The 23,477-nt window shown below is 42.2% G+C and overlaps 1 protein-coding gene across 1 annotated transcript; it reads right to left on the bottom strand.

Moving 5' to 3' along the window:
* Positions 1–12,588: 12,588 nt before the first annotated feature.
* Positions 12,589–22,376, bottom strand: LOC115360635 (uncharacterized). Its single transcript, XM_030053666.1, has 5 exons — positions 21,584–22,376; positions 18,617–18,793; positions 16,423–16,632; positions 14,483–14,696; positions 12,589–13,622 (listed from the first exon to the last, which is right to left on the bottom strand). Exons 1-5 carry the CDS (start codon positions 22,067–22,069, stop codon positions 13,444–13,446), a joined length of 1,266 nt encoding a protein of 421 aa, XP_029909526.1. The 5' UTR covers positions 22,070–22,376; the 3' UTR covers positions 12,589–13,443.
* Positions 22,377–23,477: the final 1,101 nt, after the last annotated feature.

Genomic DNA, 23,477 nt, shown 5'->3' with positions numbered 1-23,477 from the left:
TTTTTTTCTCAGGAAGCCAGGGAGCCCAAACCCTGACAGCCAGGTCTTGGGGTTTCATGTACTTTGAGTCCTCATCTGTAATTGCAGCATGCCATGTCTTGTCAGAGGTAAAGCAGGCCTGACAAAAACAGGCCTGAATTTTGAGTTATGACAGGTTGAGAAAAAAAAAAAAAAAAAGCAAAACCATTTATTTTTCACTCAGCTGTAGCCAAACTCATTAAGAAACACACGAGGCTATACCTGGGGTTTAGGTGGTCAAATGAATTCCAGATTGTATCTTTAAATTGAACTTTGTATGTACATAAACCACAGGCAGAAAACAGTTGCAAGAGAGGAAACAGATGCAATATACTGTGGAGGTTTCCTACATTACCTTAAATCAACGACGGGCTTGTAGCACTGGAGCAGGGGTGTGGGCAGATAATGAAGTGTGGCACTAAGTAACTGTGGAGTCCCTGCCAAAGCTTAATTAGAGATTCATCCACTGGTATATATCACTGTTAGTGTGTGTCAACAGGGTGCCATGCATCAGCCGCTGGCAGAAAGGGGTTTATGGCTCAAACTCTGTGTATGTGCACGCATGGGAGTGTGTGTGTGTGAGAGAGAATGTGTGTGAGTGTGTGTGTGTGTGTGTGTGTGTGTGCCTGTGTGTGTAAAACAGCCCTGTCTAGGTCTGAGGAATTAAAGACCAATAATTAATGGGAGAAGGGAAGTTTAGCACCTGTTTCTGCCTATTGTTAATGGAAATCTCACTGGAGATCCACTGTGCAGGGCCAGTGGGTGAGTTTAAGATAAACAAGAGGTCTGGATGTTAAGCTCTGTCATTTTTTGTTTATAACTGTGCTCCGACGTTTTATTTATAACCCCCGAAACATGCCAGAAAAAAAAAAAAAAAAAAAAAAAGTTGAGTTGAATCAATTCAACTGTCCAAAAATACGAATAAATCAAATTTAAATTCAGTAGGAAATAAACAAAAAGTGGGAAATATATCCTAAGTGTATGCATAAAAAAGGTCATCATAAAAAGATATATTGCCAAGCACCCAGTCTTTTTTTTTTTTTTTCCAAAAGATGAAAAACTACATTTTACTTTATTGTCACATGGCTAGTAATATTTAAAAAACATAGAACCAACATATTGCAGACAACTGGCCTTCAGTTAATTTATTAAACTTCATCTTCATTCAAGTGTCACACACACACACACAAAACTCCTCTCATACAGCCAAGTCAAACTGTTATGTCAGTGTGCTGTATTCACTTTAATCAGTCCAGTTCAAATATTTTCCATATTTCGAAATTTATGCAGATTCATACAACTTCACACTTATTTAAATGCTACACAGAAATGTCTTGTGAATACTGCAAAAGCACAAAACCAGATGCTGTGATGGTGCATTCAGCTTTTTTAATTCCTAATTGCTAGTATCAAAACAGTGAACCTAAAATGCTGTGTGTCTGTACTGTCCATGACAACAGGCGACCCACTGCTCCATCCGGACTCCGGACAAAAGTCACAGGGGGCGTTTTCAAACTATTTCATGTTCACGACCCCAAAACTGACTTTGATTAGACCTCAAACCCTAAATTAAATTGATTTGCCTAAAGAATCCTGATCTGAAAAATATTTTGGTTTGTGTGTTGCGTAGCCGAGCTTTCCTCAAATCCGCAGAACTTTATTTTAAATTCTAGTGGAGATCCCTCGATACCGAATGCATTCTGTGGAATTACTGGGAAATATAAGCATGATGTAGCTTCTGTAAAGCATTTATTTTTTTTCTAACTGTGGACATGCTTAAAAGGAGGAGGTTAAATTGTTTAGATAAAGTTCAACACTGAAATAGATTCACCATTAAAACATAAAACAAGCACTCACTTTTTTAAAATGACAATTTCTAGTGAATTAAATTCTAGTAAGCACAGTAAGTATAGTTTAAACTATTCCTCAATTTGCTGAAGACCCCCTGGAAGCCCCTCAAGGACCCCTGGGGTTCCCTGGACCCCACTTTGAAAACCTTGTTGCTGAGCCCACATTCACTCTGTGAAGCCATGGTGTGCTCCAAGACAGAAAACAGCAAAATGCAACAATTTAATGAGGCAAATTAGGCAGCATATGCAGTGGAAATCTGTGAACACACTGCAGAGCCGATCTATTCATGTCAATCTGTGTCTGTACATAAAGACATTCCTCTCTCTCTCTCTCTCTCTCTCTCTCTCTCTCTCTCTCTCTCTCTCTCTCTTTCTTTCTCTGCCTCTCTGTTGCTTTCCCCCTCACTTTCTCTCCCCTTTCTTTCACTTGTATGTGTGTATGTGAGCATGTGTTGTACTGTATCTGTGTGCATGTGCATGTGCATGTGTGTGTGTGTGTGTGTGTGTGTGCACATGAGGAGAGGGCCCCAGAGGTTTGATTATGAGCCGGTGACCATAGTGCCTAGAAGTGTCGGTGGAAGAGGAAACACACAGAGGCGCTGGTCCATTGACACAGTAACACAGCCCCTGGGACTCAAGCTTATACAGGCTGTGTGATGTGGCTGGCTGAGGCTGGAGAGGGACACACACCGGATAATGACAAGGTCTCACTGCAGCCGGCACACACTGCTCTCTCACCGGGAACACACACAACTTGGAAGTGGTTGACAGTACTGAGGACTTCACCACTTCAGGGGCTGTGAAGTATTTTCCTCCCCTCGAATGAAAAAAGAAAATATGTAGATTGTATCCACTGAGGCAACTTATCTATGTGTGTGTGTGTGTGTGTGTGTGTTTCTGTATCTGCGTGTGTGTGTGTGTTTGTGTATAGTATTTCCTCAGTGTAGTGGCTCTTTAAGGAGATGCACCATTGTACTCTCCATTAGCTGCTGACAGCTTCTGTAATATCCTCCTTTCAGAGGCGGTTGCCTACTGTCTTGAACCAAACAACACACACACACACACACATACACATATGCACACAGAGACTAAAAAAACACAAAAACCTCTTTACTATAGTTTACAATACTAGGTGGGAGGAGAGCAGTAAGCGAGAAAATCAGAAAAAAGAAAGAGGGGGAAAAAATACAGCGTCAGAAAATAGAACAGTGGGAAAGTGACAGTGAGACAGAGTAGCCTATGCTGCCTCTCCTTATTAGTAACATGTTTCTTGGCTGTGTCATTTAATCTGGCTAATTGAATGCTCCAATAATTCTAAGGAGATTATACTCCGGCAAAGTGTCATTTTAGGTCCAGGGTTAAAGCAGGGCAATGATCTATTTGTCAAATATATAAAGCTCTTATCTAATTTCCTTTGATTGAAATTGATCATTTTGTAAAAGCACCGTCCAGATGGCTGATAAGATTTATTGTCTTTGTGTTGGGGGAGGTTGTGCTAATATTATCCAAAGGAAGTGCGGATAATTCTGGATTAACTGAAGATCCACATGAAGAAAGCTGGTTTTAAGGCTGTATCTGCCACAAGCTGGCGATTCCAAGTAAACCTATCATAGTCTTATTCAAGCCTGCCTCTCACTGCTAAATTACTTACAGGGTGTAAGCTCTATCTTACTTTGGTATAATGTAATTAGGGATTTCTTGTTTTGTTTTGTTTTCTGACGCATTGGTCGCCTAAGTTAATCAAATCCGCTCTTTAATGGTACAATATTTAGCTTTTTTTTTGGAAATGGGGAACACTCCATGTGTTGGCTGACAGATTTGGGATTTGAGACGTTTAGTGTTCGTTTGTCCATACATGAAGCGTTCAGCATGCCGGGCGATTTAGTCACACACACTCAAAGCCACACGTAAACACACAGGGCGAGCAAGTGTGCAGGAAAGTGACACAGGGAGACAGTGAGAGAGAGACACAGAGAGACACAGAGAGAGAGATGACATTTTGAACTGCAGAAATTTCAAGATTGACCTGTCATTTCAGACAGTTGCGTAGCGCGCTCCCTCTATAGTGCAACTATGAACTGCTGAAGTGCATTTCTCTTTTGACATTCCACAATATGATGAGGAGCATCCAGATCATTCCAAAGTCATTCCAAGTTTACCAAAGCAGGTTGTTTCCCCCCTAAAAAGTCACAGTCTATGTTTCTCAACATGATCCCAACTCAGCATTTTGGAGAGTTTTCTGTCAGCCTTGCAAAATAAACAGCTCTCTCTAATGCCCCCCTCTTCTTCCGCTCCCTCCCCTCCTCTCTTTCTGTCTCCCTCTGTCTCTCTCTCCCTGTCACAGTTGCTCATTCGCAGGTTGATAGGAGGCATCAGAAGGGATGAGTAAGAGGCATTTGAGACAAGCGTGTGAGACACAGCGAGATATCGGTGGAGAGGGACGTGTCTCTCAGAGCCTGTCTCTGGTCATATCCGCAACCGGGAGACAACAGATGATGCAGAAGAAAGGATAACCCGGGCAAACACCCAGGGGCAGGATGTTAGGGCGGCATGAGCGAGGGAGTGTGGGGGGCAGCGGGGTCAGAAGGCCGAGCGTGAGCTGGTCTTCCAGCTCACATCCCATCATGCCTAATTTGAACTGTGTTTTTTGTCTGCATGATGCACCCCCTCCCCTCCTCCCCCTCCCTCCCATTCTCTTCCTCTTCAGTCATTCTCTACATGTAGAGCCTCGTCATCTAGATGTGTACTGACAGGCCCTAGCTGCGTGCGGACCCTCTGACTGACTGCTCTTTTTGACTTTGTGTATCGTGCTATGTGTTTGTGTGTGCATGTGTGTATCTGTCTGTGTGTGTACGTGTGCACACAGAGGCGGGGGAGTAAGTCTCTTTTCCTGGCGTCTGAAGGGTCTGATTTTTGTGGCAGGGCTGTCAGATCTCCGTTCCCTCCATGCCAGATCAATGCCAGTGCCAACCAAGTGGCAGCGCCTGATGAGGGCCACCCGCCCCCCCTGACGGGTGCCCGCTACGACAGGGAATATGTTCTTCCAAATAGCAAGCTGGTAGCAACTGAGTGACGCACACACAGAGTGGCACTACAGAGGGAAATCAGCCCCTTCGCTGCACAGGAACACATTTCTCTTTTTTCTTCCTTTTTTTTTTCTTATTAAACTAAAGCCGGCAGGTACACAGGCCTTGAGGTCTATATATCTCAACGTCAACACACAAATTCTTATATTATTAATTTGTTGATTATTAATTTAGTGTGTGCACAGTATGGTTGGAGGATGCTACTGATCACTGACTACTTTAATTAAAACTGTAACCAAAAACTGTGATAAAATTATGATTTTCAGTACTTTTTGATTTGCATGATCTCTTCTGTTGTGTGCGAACCAATACAATTCAGTCCCGTTTATTTAAAATCTAAAACTGTGTCTGAATGATTGTCCTCCTTAACTGTTTCTCTGTAAGGTAACAAGGAATCCCATGTTTTGATTGGTTTATTTTTTTTAATCTCATTTTTATGGATCACCGTTAGATTTTTTATTTTTTTTATTTTTTTATTTACTGCTGAACTCCATTTGCAATTAATCTGTTGCTCTCCAACACTTCCAGTACACAATGTCAGTATAACATATGCTGTTAGTGATTTAGTAATGTATAATTTAGTGCTATCAGACTTGTTCTTCAATATGTTAGAATTAGCATATTCAGTTCTAATTTCCAGCTTCAATAATAAATGTTTTTCCACATCTTATGCATTGCACCGTGTCTGGTGGGCCTAATCTTTCCACTGTCAGGGCTGCGGTTCCTGTAATACACTCCAAGCCTAAAAGTCTGTTGATGGATTGGTCTAATGCATGGCATGCCGCTGCTGTTGTCGTCCTCATGGAGAGGCAAAAGGTGACCCAACACTTAAGCCTCATAAAGAGGATTAAAGACCCTCAGACACAATGAACATGCATACAGTGTTTACTGCATTCACACATATTGCACACTTATGTCCCCTTCTCTCCTGTTATAACGTCTAATTTTGACCAAAAACTGAGCTACATTTCCTAAGGTTTCATGAAATAAAAAAATGATTATTATGTTGATTACTAGTCATTATTATGTAGTTAAAACATGATAAATGATTATACCGCTGAACATTTTCCAGATTCTAGTGTGAATAGTGTATATATTTTGTTCCTTAAAAATAGTTCACTCCATTAGAATGAAATCAGCACAATAAATTTTACGTTAAAAAAAATTAAAAAAGGAGAAAGAGACAGTGAATGAGTGAGGCATTTTAATGCACGGCACCAAAGCTATAACACTAAGTAGGCACTACCCACTTAAATCTTTACATTCTTCATTCACTTTAGCTCACCAAACACGACAGTCCCCATAGGCGGGTAATGAATAATCATTAGCAAAAGGTCCACAAATTATTGATGTAAAATAAGCAATGATTTTTTTTTTGTTTCGCAATTTATTGCCATTAACAAGTAACTTGCAATCCAATAAATGTCAGCATGGCTTTCAGTTAATTAAAGGGAAAGATATTATACAGTAATGCAGGGTGGCGTTTATATCTCGATTTCCACAGACTGCAATTTACTGCCGAGCCTTTATTTGAAGGGACCCACAAATAATGGCTATTAAGCCGTCAGGGATGGACAGGAGATCACATTAATGAAATTAGATAAGGTGGAATGGTGATATACACAGGCCTGACTGTGGAGACACAGTCGTAGACACACACAGACACACAAACCCGCACAGACATGCATGCATGCAACACGGAGGCATAACGCATTAGGACTCTTCAGTTTCCCCTCCTTTTTCTCCCTCTTTTTGTTTCCCTGACCTGCTTGGCTTGTGTTTTCAATTCTCCTCTCTTGCCTGCACCTTCACTACACTTTATCCCTGCCTCTACTGGAGCCCAGTTAGGTGTTCAACATGAGGGCCTGTCAGCTCATCAGGGAAACTTTCCCTGTCTGTCCTGAGCACTGTAGGCAGTCAGTCAGTCCATCAACCCCACCATCAACACTCCCAACACACACTCACTCGCACACACACATACACACACACACGTGTCCACATCTCCCCCACTAACAGGGAGGTGTCACTCGGGGAGGCAGCTGCAGTCGCTGGTGTGACGGCTCTCCTCAAATCAGAGACCCTCGTCCCTGTCAACAGCAACCTGGCCCCGAGGCTACCACTGTCACACTGCGTACACCCCCCAACACACACACATACACACACAAAACGACTGGGGGGGAGCAAGAGGAGGAGGAGGAGGTGGTGGAGGAGGTGGTTGTATTCTATCTGGAGAACGGATTCCTACTGTATTAGGGGAGCAGGGTGATGGAGGAGAGAAAAGAGAGAGAGAGAGATAGAGAAAGAGAGAGGGGAAAGGGGCAAGAGAAGGATAAAGGGAGGGGTGAGGGATGTGTGTTTTAGTTAGAACAGCGAGCCTGATTTCCTTCCTGACAGAGAGGCCCAATTATTAGCTGTGACAGTTTAGGGAAATTGGGCGTGAGTGTGATGGGACAGATAGGAGCTGAACGGATAGGGGGAACTGATAATTGTTCGACAGACGCACAAGTCAGGTAGAAATCCAGCTGTAGTCCTCGCCTCCCTCTGTTTCACATACGCAAATGAAAAGAGAAATTACCTATAAGACATCAGACAATAATTTTTATCGGCTAACTAACTGTTTGGCGCCTTTACATTTCCTTTTGTCTACCTTTGTTCACATCCTCTGCACTCTCTCTCTCTCTCTATGTCTCTCTCTGTCTTTGTGTGTGTGTGTGTGTGTGTGTGTGTGTGTATGAATGACTTAGCCTGTATTTGCACTGGCAGCAAACATAAGAGGCCCTCTGTGCAATTGGACAAGGTGCCGATATCTCAGTCATGTGACAGTGACTTCCTGTCTGTGTGTCAGACAGCAACTGAAGGCTTGTCAATACAAGCTTGTGCTCACATCCTTTCCCATCTTCTCAAACACACACTCACACAGCCGATACAGAGCTGATAAAACCACTTTCTTCTCTTGTTCACCGTATGTCAGTCTTGTGCAGGCGCCCACAAAAGGAACGCTGTATTCCCAGGGGGAGAAACTTCAGATTATGACAATTACTATTTTTGCACATTGGTGCTGTGATCACTCATTTGATAGCAATATGATTGGAGGACCAAAGGCTGAAACTGAATTTTGATATAGAATGATTTTTTTTTTTTTTTTTTTTTTTTTTGCATCAGACTAGTTGCATTTAATGTGACAGATTATCTCATCCCAAAATAGTATGACTGATTTTAGGAGAAAAAAATACATTTATTCTGTGGATGTTTTACAGCAAATGGCTGCGATACAATTTCCAATTCCTCACAGAGCGCATTCGTGTCCCCTGTGCCGCGGTCCAGGAGCTGTACCACGCTCTGCCTTTTGGCTCCGTGGTCTGCCAAATTCAGAGTGAGCACAGAGGCTATTTCACAGGACAACACTGCCCTCCTATGGATAACAGATGCTACAATTAAAATGAGGTAGCTATGTGAGGTACATGAGTTATAGACACGGAGAATCCCAACCAGCAGTTTTAGTCAGAGCTGAAAGTGTTGGGCAAATTATTTACAGCAGGCACAGATCCTTACACTAACCTTAACCTGAGCAAACCCATTTCTACACTTAACCATCTCCAGCCATTTTCAAACAGTTACAGCCATGGTTGGTCCAGAAATATTGGCCTAAAAGTGTGGGGGCGGATGTTTCCATGCTTGGAGATTCATGATATTGAGCTTTTCTGGCTGATTTACTTAAAAGTGACCGTGTTACATGACATGGCTTAATTGAAATCAGTCAAATATGGCGAGAAATGCACCTCAGGGTAAATGTCAGACCCCAAAGTTTGCCCTGTAACTGTCTCTGTTTATCAATACACAACTTGTAAGAAAAGTTATATAACTCTAAATGATCATCTGACCAATGAAAGCATCCCCACCTCGCTTACACACAGGTACAGGTTGATCTGTAATCCATTCCGTGCCAGATCATGAGAGATTATGCTTGTTTGGACTGACAGGTGCCCGTTGCTTTGACTACAGCCAATCCAGGCTCTGCTTAACATTTGCCATTGATCGCTGCCAAAGCCCCCACTGGCAGGTCTAATTCATTTACGAACTTGTCATTCCACATCATTGATTAAGTTGTCCTTCATCCCAGCTTTAATTATATGCAAAAATAAAAGATTTTCTCATTATTGTGTTTAATCTAATGAAAGGCCTTGTGCTATAACAGGGGCCAGTTCAGAGGTTCAGACTATTGGCCTTGGAGGTCACAACTAGTGGATGAATGTTTTTAATTAGACCGAGCAAGAGGCATTGGGAGGGAGGGTATTAGCCGCGCGTTAGACAGGAGGGGGGACAGGTTGGCATGGAGCAGTTTAATAGATCCCAGCAGGTCACCATTGCTCACCTCTATTGACTACAGCTCAAGGCTTATCACTGTTTAGCACACTGAAAAAATATCTATCTTAACAAGTCATTTAATTGAGCAATCAGTCTTGTCATTTTCCTTATGCTAGAACAGTGATCCGCCTCATTCTGCTTTGTTTTAAGATATTTATAGACACTTATTTTTGGAAAATTCCTCATGTGAAGATATGTGCAATTATTTCATCCCACTCATAGGATCTTTCACTTGCTTAAAGAAAAGTACGATTTTAAGACTGGATATGAGACTAAATGGCATGTTGCAATGAACACACCAGCATCTAAAACTGCATTGGCCCTAAGAGAAAAAATGAATTGAGAGACTAGTTTTTGTTGTTGTTAAATAATTGAGTGTTTTGGAGATCTTGTTGATCTGACTGACAGACGAGAAGAGGATGCACATCTTGAAGTTTCTGCAGTCACTAAAATGAAACGGCTCCTTGATCCACAGAGTCGCTTCACCTCGATGTTGCCCCGGCGCTTCTGAATGTTTGAATGTGTGGGTGTTTGCACATCGTTTTGCTTTCAGACAGACGAGCAGCTGCACAATACCATGTATATTCTGTTAGCTGAAGTGCCTTTTTAACCACCAGATAATGCATACTTTTATCTTTGCATTCAATCTACACCAAGGTGTTTTACGTTTTCCATTGCAGATGCTTAATCCTGCCATGAGCAACATGGTGTTGTTGATGCTGACAGTCAGAAGACTATTGAAAGCATTAAAAAACACACACACCTTACAGCACAGTTCATTCGTAATTAAAACTTGCTGCAGACCTGAGGATGAATGGTTCTTTCTGTGGGTCTTTAACCTCAGGCAAGACAAAGCTCATATAGAGGTTTATAACTTCACCTAACCCTGCTAAACTCTGAATGAATGTCGGATTTTACCCATGGATCAGCAGGCCGCTATTTGTGATCAGGCAACTCCAGTGACGCCTCAGGTGATTTGAGCTGTGAAATACATATTTTCTCTCCTGCAGAGGTACAAGTGAAACATTTTTCACTCTAAGCACTGCATTCCAGTGATTAATACAAAGCGACCGGTACAACTGCTTTTTCGGCTTGTGGTATCGCACAGGGCGACACCCTCACTTACACAAGAAGTAGGACAATTTATGACCATGCAAAATAAAAGATGGCATAAAATCACTCTGCTGTACAGACCATGTCAGTGGTGCCCTCTTTGAAATGCCCAATGATCTAAACGCTCACAAGCTTGATTTGATTGGTTAATTAACCCGCTGACCTTTTAGAAAAAGCTTTTGTTTTCATTTGCCATTCCCATTTCATTTTTATCATCCAAGCGGAGAATTCTCCAGTTGAACTGTTAGTCGTCCAACTAAATTTGATGAGAAGGAGGTTGGTGCACAGGGACCAGCAGGACATGGTTGTGTGAGACCGAGGCCTCACATCTTCATGGCAGCTGAAGAAGAGAAAAGGGTAGTGTTGTTGTAGCGGTTGTAGAACTACCAATAGCAGCAGCAGGGATAATATATAATAGCAGTACATGTATTATAAAGCTTAATTATGAGGAAACTGGAACCAAACAAATGGTTTCACAAGTAAAAATTATGTTAACATGAAGCTGTATTATTGAATCCTCATATTAAATAACTGAAAAATACAAAGCTGACTTTCCTTAAACGATGGACCCCCATTTGAAGTGATTTTGCCCTAGGTTCTCTGATATGAGAATAATATTTTGGCTTGTATTAAGTATTAAATTGTGATGTCACATTCTAATAGTAACAAAAAGATTCAAAGTGTTGAGGTTAAAACATATATTATTGAAATATTCACTCATACTTAAAAAAAAAAAAAAAACAATTTCTAGTGAATTATAGGGAAATTAAACTGTTCCTCATTTTCTTGAGGACCCTCTGCAAGTCCATCAGGGATGCAAGAGGGATTTTACTCCACCAGAGGGCAGCACTGCTCCACACACACTAAAGTGACAACTATTACGGAAAGTGTCAATTTGAGAGTTTAAAATTATAAGGTCCTGTCATGGTGGAGTGCATTTCTGAGATATTTAGCGACAAAGTTTTGACAACCAACCCGCTAAAACTGTCATGTGAAATCTATATTCATCACCCAGCCCAGCCTGTACCCCCACTGTGCTGTAGATGCATCATATCAAAATCCAAGGAATGTTAGAGTTTGATTTTTGATAAAACACGATGAATCTTTATTGTCAGTCTGTGGACTTATTTTAAGAAACCTTGGTTTTAATGGGAAACTCGAGGAATATAGTTTCAAATGGTAAAATGTAATTGTCAAGGCAGATTCGGAATAATATATATATATATTTTTAAGTATTTTTCAGAACCCAGTAAAGTACTGTCACATAAAACTGCATTCCTATTCATTTAAATGCCTTTTATCTTTTATTAACCAAATATACATGTTTCATATAGAGTTCATTCTATATCGCCTCAGTTAGATCGAAGAGGCACAGTCTTTCTTGGCACTTCAACAGGAGTGGGGCACCAAAGTTATTTTATGCAGGTTTTTTTTCTCTCGTTACACCCTCTTTCCTTTGCTCTGCTTCACTAGAAGTAATAATTAACCAATTTTAGATCATCTGGAGCAGAGAAGAAAACAACTGAGGAGAGGTGATGTAAGATTAGATACCTGCAAAATCTATTGTGTAATAATGCCCATCATGTAGTTGGAACCACATTAATATAACAAATAAGATCTTTGAAACATGCCCAGAATATTACTTTACCAGACAGAGCATACACTGGTCATCACATAGAGCACAAACCACCACCAAACTGTTGAAGGTATAATCAAGACCACAAAACATAAAGACAAATACTTGATAATGGCACTTTACAGTTGCTCCTTCATCTGAGGTGTCCCAGTTAACACAAATTAACTAAGAAAAGAATGTCAGTACAGATAATTCAGACTCAACCTAATGTAACCTTAAAAAAAAAAGAAAAAGAAAAAAGAAACAACATAAATGCAAACACTTTGGTCCTTGTGGTAAACCATACACACGGGCAGTAAGGAGTTTTGCACATTTCCCAGTTCAGGTTTATGTCACAGCACAGTCTATTTTCCTCTGGCAGCATTAAACTCATGAGTCCAGTCCAGCAAACTTTAGAAAGAAAGCCATTTTCTTCCTCATTCATCAACAATCCCAAAATAAAATGAGCACAGGACGATGATGAAAAACGATGAAGGATCGTAGACATTACTTTTCTTTAATTCCAACTCCTTTTTAAAAAAAAAAAAAAATCTGGCTACTATTAAAGCCAGATCCCTCTGTGATCCATGCCTTTCCACACTCACTCACACCTGCATTTTCAGACACAATTTGTTATATTAACCATTTATTTGATGTTTTTTTGTATGATCTGAGACTTGGTCATTATTAGACATGTTTTCCTACCCTCATATAAGTTGTACATATATGTATTGTTTTGTTGTTGTTGTTGTTGTTGTTGTTTTGACAGTAGCAGTAGAGAGAAACAGGAAAGGCAGGGGAAAGGGGGGGTGACATGCAGCAAAGGGATCAGGCTGGACTCGTACCCAGGGCCCATATGTGGTACGTGCTCTACCGTGTGAACCAGTATAGGTGGTGCCCCTATCCTTATATTTTAAAAGAGAATCACATTTAAAAATAAGTTTTGAAAACTTTATGCGTTATCCTTGATGATTTTAATGAATATACGGCTATTGCCTGTGCATTATTTTTGATTATTGAATAGACAAACTATTTTCTAACTGCAATATCTGTTGTGTAACTGTTTCATATTAACTGGGGGAATGTAGCGTACGAGACGGCAAAAAGCTCTTCATTTTTCCCTCTCCATCGATGAAGACCATTTTGTGGGAACCATCCTAGTATTTTCACTGTTTGCCAGCCAAACTTACTCTCAGATTTACATCCATTTTCCACATCTGTTTACAAGTAAAACACAGTTTTATTCAGCGTATACTAAGTAGCAGTCCATTCCAGCATCTGATTCATGACTCATGGCACTGTAAACACAAACAACCCGTTGCCTCTGTCCATCATCACGATTCATCAAACCACCAGGTGGCGATATGCATTCAGCAGGTCGTCTGCTTCGTCTGTTTCACTCATACATGGACTGAGCCAGACCTGTCTGCTTGAAAGTCTCAGCCACCTGTCGGGAGTGCTGGATCTTCGCTGACAGCGCCTCCAGAACGTCGTTCTGGTCCACAGCAGTGGCTGTCCTGTAGATGAATGTCCCAAGGGATTCCAGACCCCGCATGCCCAGATTTACCCCACAACCTGGAGGAGAGGAGAGGAAAGGAGAGGAGGGTGACCAATCATAAATCACAGACATTAAAAATCAAACAAACTCTATCTCAGTGATGTACAAAACATATTTATGATAAAGGGATGCGGCAGACCCTTCTTGCAGACAAACACTGAACTGTAGCCTTGAAGTCAGAGTAATACCCTCACTTTAAAAAACATAGCAAGGTACATAAATAAACATTGGCCCGCATGGAGACAAACCCAGATAAGCACTGGCTGAAAGGCCATTGAGTGTAATAATGAGTCACACACCCATACACACGCACACACACACACATACACACACATAAACACACACACATACACAAAATAATTTATCCTCTCCTTGCATCTCTCGCTTTTCGTTACTCTCCGTCTCATTCTACCTCATCCTCTGAAGTGGCTCGCTGTCCTATAAATAGGGACCTTTGATGTCCACGAAAAAATCTTTTGCCTCACCTTCAGCGTCACTGGGTAGTGACAGAAACGTCATTGTTCTGTATGTTCTCCAGGGAAAAAGACAACTCATCTCAGCATTGACATGTATATCTGTTGTTCAGCAATATCACTTCAGAAATTACCTACTTTATTAGTCATCTCTTATTAAGTAACACCATTGTCTCAGCTAGAAATTACTTGATATTCAAAACATATAAAACACAACTACATCAGTTGGTGAATGGGTAATATGAAGGAAATAGGAATAGCAAGAAGGTGAAGAGGAAATGATGCTTGAAAAAATAGTCTTTAAATTACAAGGATACTTCATGATGAAGCTGATTGGTTGCCTGGTTTTGTTTGTTTTGTGTCATTATTGTGTGTAATGTATATACTTGTGTAACTCTGTATACCTGTGTCAAAGTTGAGGACGCGCGCCGCCTCCCCCTCCACAGTGACTGCCACGTTGTCCCCCTCTATGTACGCAGCGCTGATGCGTCTGTGTGACAGCTGGATCTCAAAGAGCCGCCGGCTGCACTGCATGTGGTGGAGCGTCAGGTCGTTCAGACGGGGCTCGATGTCCGTCTTATAGGCGTTGAAGGACTGGTGGAAGATGTTCTTCATGATCTGAGCGGAAGCAGGAATATAAGAATATAAGTTGTAAGATCATTTCACAGTGTCGCCGTCAAACACTGCGTGTGGATCGCAAAAAAAGGATGTCAAAAAAGGCTTTAATGTGGTGACGACGTACTGTTTGCTGTTTTCATTCATCATCTATGTATGCATGTATATAGTTATTTATTTATATATTTATTTATTTTCTTCTTTATAATACTTTACTCGTTTTAGTACTACTTCTATTTTTCTATTTTGAGTTTTCTCTGTTTCTTATTGGTCTTGGGCAGGATTTTTACTTTGTTGTTTGATTGTGTAAAGCACTTATTATATGTATGAGCATGAAAAGGGCTACATAAATAAATTCTGATTGATTGATAGATTGATTGCCTGATGAGTGCAGTCACCTTACAGCATATCAATGTGATGGATGTCTCTTGTTTTAGAGAAAGCACATTTACAGCTGATGATGTGGCAAAACTTCACAGTGCATGGATTAGACAGGAACAAAAGGATTCCAGTCACACTTGTAGAAAAAAGAGGACGGAGAAATGTATTTATTAAAGCGAGTGCATGTCAATATGTGGCCTTCATTATGATTATCAAAACAACCCTGATGAAGGATGCATGTTAATAAATAAATGTCCTCCTCCTTATTATGATTCATTGTTAAACAGTCCTCATGTCTCGGTCAAGACACACACCAACAAATGCTTTGCTTTTATCTTTTTGTAAACCTCTACCAACGACGGAAAACCAGTGACCACATGAGGCGACTCTAGACAGAACATTTTGTGCTTGTTTGCCACTAAAAACCTGAAAAGCAGACACACCAGGGCTCAAAATCTCTCTGTGATGACTTCATCTCATCGATTCTGCGGCAATTGTAGGTATTGAGTGACGAGCCTTTTCTCCCGCTCTTGCTCTCTTGCTCTTCCGCTCCGCTTCAACTCTGCTCTCCTCCGACCCATACTAGCACAGTCATCTGTTACCAAGTAACAGTGCGTATGAATGGCCACCCACATAGCAACAGGCGCTCCAAGAATGGCCTTGCTGTGTACCTGCGTGTGTATCTACAGGAGGGCTGAAGGCTATATGTGATCAGCGCAGCACTTGACATGAAAACCTGGAGAGCTTAAAAGAAATACCAACTGCTCGGTGGTTGTATTGGCGTCTACTGGGCGTTGTTGGGCACAGGAGTCAGGCAACAGTGGATGAGGTGATTCTGTTCTCCATTTATTCACTGATGTGTAACAGCAGGGTACAGATGGCCTCTACACACACACACACACACACACACACACACATACACTCATGCTCACATGCACACTGATGATGTCTACTTAGTCCCTCCTTCCCTTTCTCCATTTCATCCACACATGCATACAGGCATAGAGACACTAATGGATGCACTCACACAATAGCACAGTCAAAGGCCATTTGCTGAACAAGAGGTGAGGAATAAGTGGGTAGGGAAGGCAACGCTGCTCTGTGGCTGTAGTTATTATTAACCATGTTTTCGCTATATTAAGATGGAAACGCTGCATAATAGCCTGGCCAAGCAGTCAGCAAGGGCTCATATCTGCATAAAAAAAGCAGAAAATGCCCTGATCTCCATGTTAATTTTTATTAAATTCTATTCATATTCAGCCGCTGCTTTCTCCCTGTGCACTGGGTGGGCAGACACTGGCAGGCAGGCGACAAAACTCACAAATGATTTCAGCAAAAGGGCCCTTACTGAGGAGTTGGCAGTGTGCCTGAGGAAGCGAACCATCTTCGTGTCAGTGGCAGGGCAGACGAGGGCCATGTAGCGATTTCTGAAGGTGCCATAGATCTTCAGGTGGAAGCCAGGCTTCGCTGTGGGGTTACGATGCTCTCTGAGAGCCTCCACTCCGTAAGCAGACAGGTCAAAGTAGAGGCTGTGGGCGCGGATCTCTGGAGTGGGCACCTGAGGAGTTGAGAGAGAACAAGAGAGGGAGAAGGAGAGAGGAGGGCGAGTCAACAGATGCTATTCACACTAGATTGAATCAGTTCAGATATAATAGAATTTCAAGGGCCCAGAGATGAGATTAATGTCATGCATACTATCATCTTTGAAATAATAAGATATCTGCTTAGTAAGCTCTGACACAAAGTCTTTGAAGATCAAGCAGCAAATTCACACTATGCTTGCTTGGTTCTCATTTTTCTTTTAATCAACCACTGTGAAACATTAGTCAAACTTCTGTGTAGGACATGAAGACAGATAATATTTTTTATACCTCTAATTCTCAACATGTGCCCTCATATGGGGTGACACACCACAATACCTACAGCTTACACCATCCCTGCCCATGGGGCTATTCACTCTCTTTTCACAGGAATTCTCAATTTTTATTCAGCGGTACAACTGCCCAGAAGAAACGCCAGCGACAGCTTTGAATCATACTCCCTATTTTTCCTCAAGCCAGAATCGATCCGTTTTCCCATCAGTGACATATAGCAGGCCAGTGGGATCAAACAGCGGTTAGTGCTGTCAAGGGAGCTAGCAAGGGAAGAGAGCAGTGGATAGGACGGGATGGAAGGGATGGTAAGGCTAACCGGGTCACATGCTGGGAGGTAAATTCAATCACAACAGGAAACAGCAAGGGAGGAAGCGGGCCAGTAAAAGCTAGCCACATGGCCCCAGAAGACAGTGTGATACGAATGACACACAAGGAGGCTATGGCGGCAACAGCAGACCATGTGTGTGTCTGCTATTGCCTGGAAACTGTTCTCGACCTGTCAATCTATTTCTGCAACCTCGTAGTCTCTGTGGCGTGTCACTGTACATACCCAAATGTCTAAATCTCTCTTCACTTTTTCTCTCATTGCACAGACAACAACAAAGAGCCTCCTGTCTAGGGTGAGAGCAACTACTGCTGAAAATATCACCTGTCAGCAGGGATGCGATGTTTATTTGACCATCTGTCTGTATGTCTGTTTGACTAAAAGCCAGAGAAACTGGTCATTGTGTGAGTGTGTATCACCTCACTGCACATGTTACAGCATTTTCTCCTTGTCTTTTCTTTGTCTGTATTTCTATATTTGCATAGTGCACAAAAAAATCTCCATTTTAAATGTAATTTAGCCTTATATCCCATGTTGAAATCTTGTTTTTCTTTAGACAAGTGTAAAATCTGCCAGTGGGATGATCCCAGTTGTTTCCACTGTTAATCACCTATTTACAGACTTTTTCTAGAAGACTCATTTACTTTAAGAGAAACAAGATTTTAAATCTTTTTAATCTTGAAAACAAGATTAAATTTTTTTTTTCAGTGCAGGTCATATTCAAAATGCAGCCAATGTAATATATTTTGAGTGTTTTGGGGCATTTTCTATGATAACTGTGAATCTGTTGCATATCCATCCATTACGTATTCAGCCTCTCTGGGTTTCTTGGTAACATCACTGAGTCATCATTTAAGGAACCATCTGCTTATATAATGACAAGTGACCTTTAGCGCAGAATGTGAAAAACATTACAGCTGATGTTTTTATATCTGCATTCATATTCACCCAACAGGGAACAGATTAGGTGCTCGGCCAGGGGGCATGATGAAACGGTTGCTTTATCATCGCTATCGCCTCCATCAGCACAACAGCTGTTCCTATCAAGTTCAACATGTAAATCAAAATAAGGCCAATGTTGATGCTGACAGTCTGCTGAAATCTATCTGTTTATATTAGAGGTAGATATTGTGCTCAGCTGCTGTTGGCAGGTTCACATCTCTGTTTGCTCAGATCAGCTCGATGAGGCCAAGCAAAGTTGTCCTCTCCCACACTGCAATATCCTGTTTGTACTATCTTCACTGTTTATACACCAACCAGTTGGTTATTACCTCAGTGTGTGTGTGGATGAGTGAATGCATCCATTTGTGTGTGTGTGTCTGTGTGTGTGTGTGTGTCCAGACCTGTCTCTGGTCCAGTCTCTCTATAGTTGCATTAGCTCCGTAGGCATGGCAGGACTCCACAGTGTAGTCGGAGCTGATGCCCAGCACAGAGCAGGAGTCGCCACATGACCCATCAGCCACCACGATCACACGAGGCCAATCATTGTGCGGGATCCTGCGCAGGTAGTCCTCTGTGAACTAAAACAACAGGAGAAAAACAAAGAATGAAAACGTGATTACTGCATGAATATCATAGTTTAGTTTATAGTTTATTGTTTCTTCAATATATCCATACGAGCCACTAAAAACGTTCTCCCAAGGCCGTGGTTGTGTCGGCTATATATTTAGTGCCAACAGCGCAGCTCTAAAAGAGATTTATTATTATGCCTGTGTATGCATCATTGCCCCTCAGTAAAACACCAGCTCCTTGCCTGTGCAGGGGACGAGAAAGGCAAGACAAAGCGAGTTAGGGAGCGACTGACAGGCTGAGTGGGAGAATAAAGGGGCCCTATGGGGGCTGTAATGGCTCAGAGCCTAAGAGATCTATGTTTAATCCGTTTAGACTGCACAGCACAGGTGCTTTTAAAAAAAAAACCTCCTGCATTCACAGACCTTTGAAACACTGACAAGCTAGATGGGGGAAAAATCAGTCATCCAGCACAATGACCGGTCCAATCAAAGGGAAATGGGAAACTTGGCAGTGACTCTAAATGAGGCGGAAGTTTGTCGTGATCAAAGGCACCCTTGACCTTGTCTTCCATCTTCCAAAGGAGGAACGGTGAGTCACTGGAGAGCGAGAAGGACAACAGCAACAAACAGGAATAACACTGGGGCTGCAGGAGAAAGGAAAGCTACGAGCCAAGCAGCAGAGGAAGAGCAAAACAGACAGATGCAGCATAAGATAACACATACCTACCACACAGTGGCAGATAATGATTGCTGCTGGTTGTAAAAATATTGAGTAGCAGAATGAAGAATGAAACATTTATCACTGTGATTTTTGTAATTTACAAAGGGTTCAGCTAACAATGTGCGCACAGCAGCAGAAAGCTATATTGCAAGCACAATAAATACAATAGCCTAAAAGTTTTCAGTTAAGGAGCATGATCATTATCTTGCTGTAAAATGTCATAAATGTGATAATCTAAGTGCTCAGTTCACTGCCATCCAAGGGTGGCACCTAGTTAATATAGGTAAGGCAGGGTGAATTATGGTTATAGGCAGAAAATCAGGCAGGAAACAAGTTTATTTCAAATGACTGTAAATGATGGGTAAATTACACATCTGTCATCTGTCTTTCATTTGTTTTCCTAATAAACTTTTCATGGGGGGGTTTAATTGTTCTTATTTCATTTCTCAGGTGTTTTATTTATTGGTCTGATAATGTGAGGGTGCTGTGAAGACCTTTAAGACTGCAATAGTGGAAAAACCTTGACTGGGCTAAAGGGTTCGATATAATGAGGACTTTCATCAGACTACTGGAAAAAAACAAAATTAATTGGCTCTTAACTTGTGAAAATGCCAGGAATCACTGCATCTTTCTATTTGATGTACCTTTGGCTGAGCTTGAGGATACCCTCAAAAAGTCTTCATAGAAATCAATACTAAAATCATTTGAAAATCCAGTTGGGATTAAATTTGCAGTCAATCTTCTCTGGATTTGGGCATGTCAGAAAATGTTTGGATTGATATTGTTTACTATGTGTTTTTTACTTTTCACTGGCATAAAAACTGCAGCTAGGATTCTCTTCAGGTTTGAGGTCAGCTTACATAACAGGTTATCCCGACTGAAGAGCCGGCTTTCAGTCTGACATTACACAATGTTGTGTGAGGAGAGGCTTTGGACATTTGTAGAATAATAAGTCTTAATCTACGGCGAGCCTTGTGTAAGTGGTTAAATGGGTCTATGAGTCAAAAGTAAAGCTGATTTCTCCCACTACACAATTTTACAGCTGACCATAAACAAAATCCTGCGTGATGATTAAGAGTCATTCCCACTGTTTTAGGTTGCTCTAAAGCACAAAATGGTCCATGTTGAGTGACAGACTGTGATATCATGAGGCTCTTAAAATGATAGTTTATACTTTAACACATATAGTGGTATTTGTTGGTCTGTGCAGAACTATTTTATGGCAGAAAATAGTCAAGCCATTTTGGAAACTGGCTGAAACTGGCTGAAAGAGAAACCAAAACAAACATGTGTTATTGTGCATCCTTCAAAACAATTTTTAACCTCTGTGCCACCTCTCAAAATTGTGTTGTCTTCCGGTCTCTTTATTCATTTTGAAGCAGTACACTTCCAGTGAAGCTCTCATTCTCATGACAGGGAAGGAGTTAATGAACCACACTTGGTGGATGTATTTCCCTCGCATAGACCAACAAATGTCACCATATGTGCGAAAATCTGAACTATCACTTTAAAATGTCAGAGTGCGCTCTTGGGCTGCTGGCCTCTCTGGTTGGATTGTCTCAGCAGGATCCAGGCAGCAGCAGACATTTCTGTCACCATCACTGCTGATGACTATCAGACCCCTGCCTGAGTTGAAGCACACAGAAGCCTCCAAGCTTTGACTGCTGCCACTTGGGGAGGATCAGGTTTTAACAGACTCTGAAACACCAACTGCCCCTGTCACTGAAAGGTGAGGTAACTGAGACTTTGAGTCTCTCTGTGTCCTTCTCTCTCTCTCTCTCTCTCTCTCTCTCTCTCTCTCTCTCTCTCTCTCTCTCTCACACACACACACACACACACACACACACACACACATCATCCTATGTTATAAGTCACAGAAGAGGTGGTCTATGTAATGTTACGTTTGGGCAAGAGGATTATCAATTTTGAGGGAGAATATAAACTGTATGGCATAAGATTAGCCTGTTAGTAATTATGGCTCCTTAATTATGGCCTCTGCAGTATGTTGGTATTTAAAGGGACTGAAAAGCTGTAGGCTAAAAAGACTTAAGGGAGCAGACAGGGATGCTGTATGTTACCTTGGTGCCCAGCCGCACCTTGACCTCCACCTTCTGTTTCTTCTGCTCCAGGATGCTCAGCAGGTACTCCTGAAACACCCCTATCTTGGTGAAGAAGTGCTCGTTGTGCCAGCAGCCCTCCATGTTATCAAAGTCTACCCCGAGTCCCAGCAGAAACTCCACGCTGCGGGGATCCAGGGCGATCTGCTGGGGCCGGCAGAGCAGGGCTGTCCGGTACCTCTCATCCAGCACGGTCAGCTTCAGCACCTTACCGGAGCGGACAGCGACCAGCGCGGCCGTCAGCCCCACGGGTCCCGAGCCCACGATCAGCACAGATATCCTGGCCCGCCACTGCCTTATCCCGTCCAGGCTCACTTTCACCACCACATACACGGCCACTGCCAACAAAGTGCTGAACGCTGTGTCGTACGCTAAAGCGCGATACTTTTCCTCCGCGTTTTCGCCGATGCCGCCAACTCCTGCGTTTTCTGACTCCAATCCGTTCATGCTGCCGGCATAAAAAACGAGTGAGTGGCTATTATGTGCCAAGCGTGGTTTTGGCAGGAGCGACCCTATCCCATCAATTAACGTCGGCTCATCATCTGTGCATCCTCTAACGGAGAGGGAGGCAGGAAATCCAGGCACCGGGCAGGCTCTCTAGACCAGTGCGGCCGAACACATGCGTCCTCTCCGCTGCAAGTTGAGTTGTGGCCGCTCGCTAGATGTGAATCCTCCTCTGGTCCTGCTCTGTCTCCAGCCTAGCAGAGGCTACGCTGCATGATCAGAGAGAGTCAGACAAAAAGACACAGCCAAATAGTTCTCAGTAGCGTAAATGCTGAAATCAGTCAGTTGTGAATTTGCCAGGACTTCAAAACTTGGCGAAATTACCCCCTGGGCCTGTGTGCAGTGATTCTCACATCCTGTCTATTACAATAAATGTAACTGCAGGGGGTGAACGATGAGCTTTAGTTTTACTCTGAGAAACTATTGATTGGTCATGCTCTCTCTCTCTCTCTCTCTCTCTCTCTCTCTCTCTCTCTCTCTCTCTCTCTCTCTGGTCAGCACCGCATCAAAATCAAGCCTACTGTCTCCCCAGGGGACTAATTACTGACGAAGGAGACATGCACTGTTATTTCCCAACATAATCATGTGTTTTGGCGTTTTCCTTCATGGGAGTTAATTTAATTGTCAAAGGGGAAGCTGCCATATCCAATTGGATGATCAGAGTCAGTACAGGCTGTCTATATATTTGCTGGTGTAGGACTGGAAGACAGCATGAGATTGCTCTGCCCCAGATGTTTGCCCACAGGAAAGTAAACAAAGAAACCCAGTGACTATTCATGCAAAATAGGAAGCGGGCCCCTTTCCTTATCTGTCCTGTGCCCCCTGTTGCCACACATTTCAGTTTCAGTTTTGTGTTATGTTACAGCGTCCATGCTGATCACTGTTTTGATCTAATGTTATGTGTGCTGCTGACATGGCAGTTAATTTTCACCTCAACTTACCTTTCCATATCTTCCTTATTTCTTCTCCTTTGTTCTCCTCTTTTCTCCCTGAGCTCATATAAAAGGAAGCTGTGTCCATGTACACTATTCACCATGGTGATGGCTCCTTCAAGGGCAAAGACAATTTGTATGGAAAGGCTTTATGCATTGCTGCAGTGTTGCTGCTGAAACTGTAATGAAATGGTGAAGTGAAAGCAGAACAGAGATGATTACACAGAGTTGCACTCCTCTTTCCTTTTCATTTCATACAACTGATTTCTGCCCTCTGATGGCCTGGCAACCTGTCCAGACGTCCTGTACAGGATGTTTTATGCTGCAGCCATCTGTGGCCCCAAGGAGAAATAAGCTATTAAAAAATGAATGGAAAATAGTTTTCTAATTTACACATTATTACAGTGCCTACAAACAGT

Source organism: Myripristis murdjan, chromosome 6 (assembly GCF_902150065.1).
Source record: "Myripristis murdjan chromosome 6, fMyrMur1.1, whole genome shotgun sequence".
Classification (NCBI taxonomy): Eukaryota; Metazoa; Chordata; class Actinopteri; order Holocentriformes; family Holocentridae; genus Myripristis; species Myripristis murdjan.
This window is presented reverse-complemented; position numbering and strand designations above follow the sequence as displayed.

Excerpts from the sequence above, each read along its gene's own strand:
- LOC115360635 (XM_030053666.1), bottom strand. The coding sequence starts at position 22,069 with ATGAACGGATTGGAGTCAGAAAACGCAGGAGTTGGCGGCATCGGCGAA. Across the intron at positions 14,697-16,422 it reads GGCACACTGCCAACTCCTCA|ATCATGAAGAACATCTTCCA; the intron begins GTAAGGGCCCTT and ends GCTTCCGCTCAG. Across the intron at positions 13,623-14,482 it reads CGTCCTCAACTTTGACACAG|GTTGTGGGGTAAATCTGGGC; the intron begins GTATACAGAGTT and ends CCTCTCCTCCAG.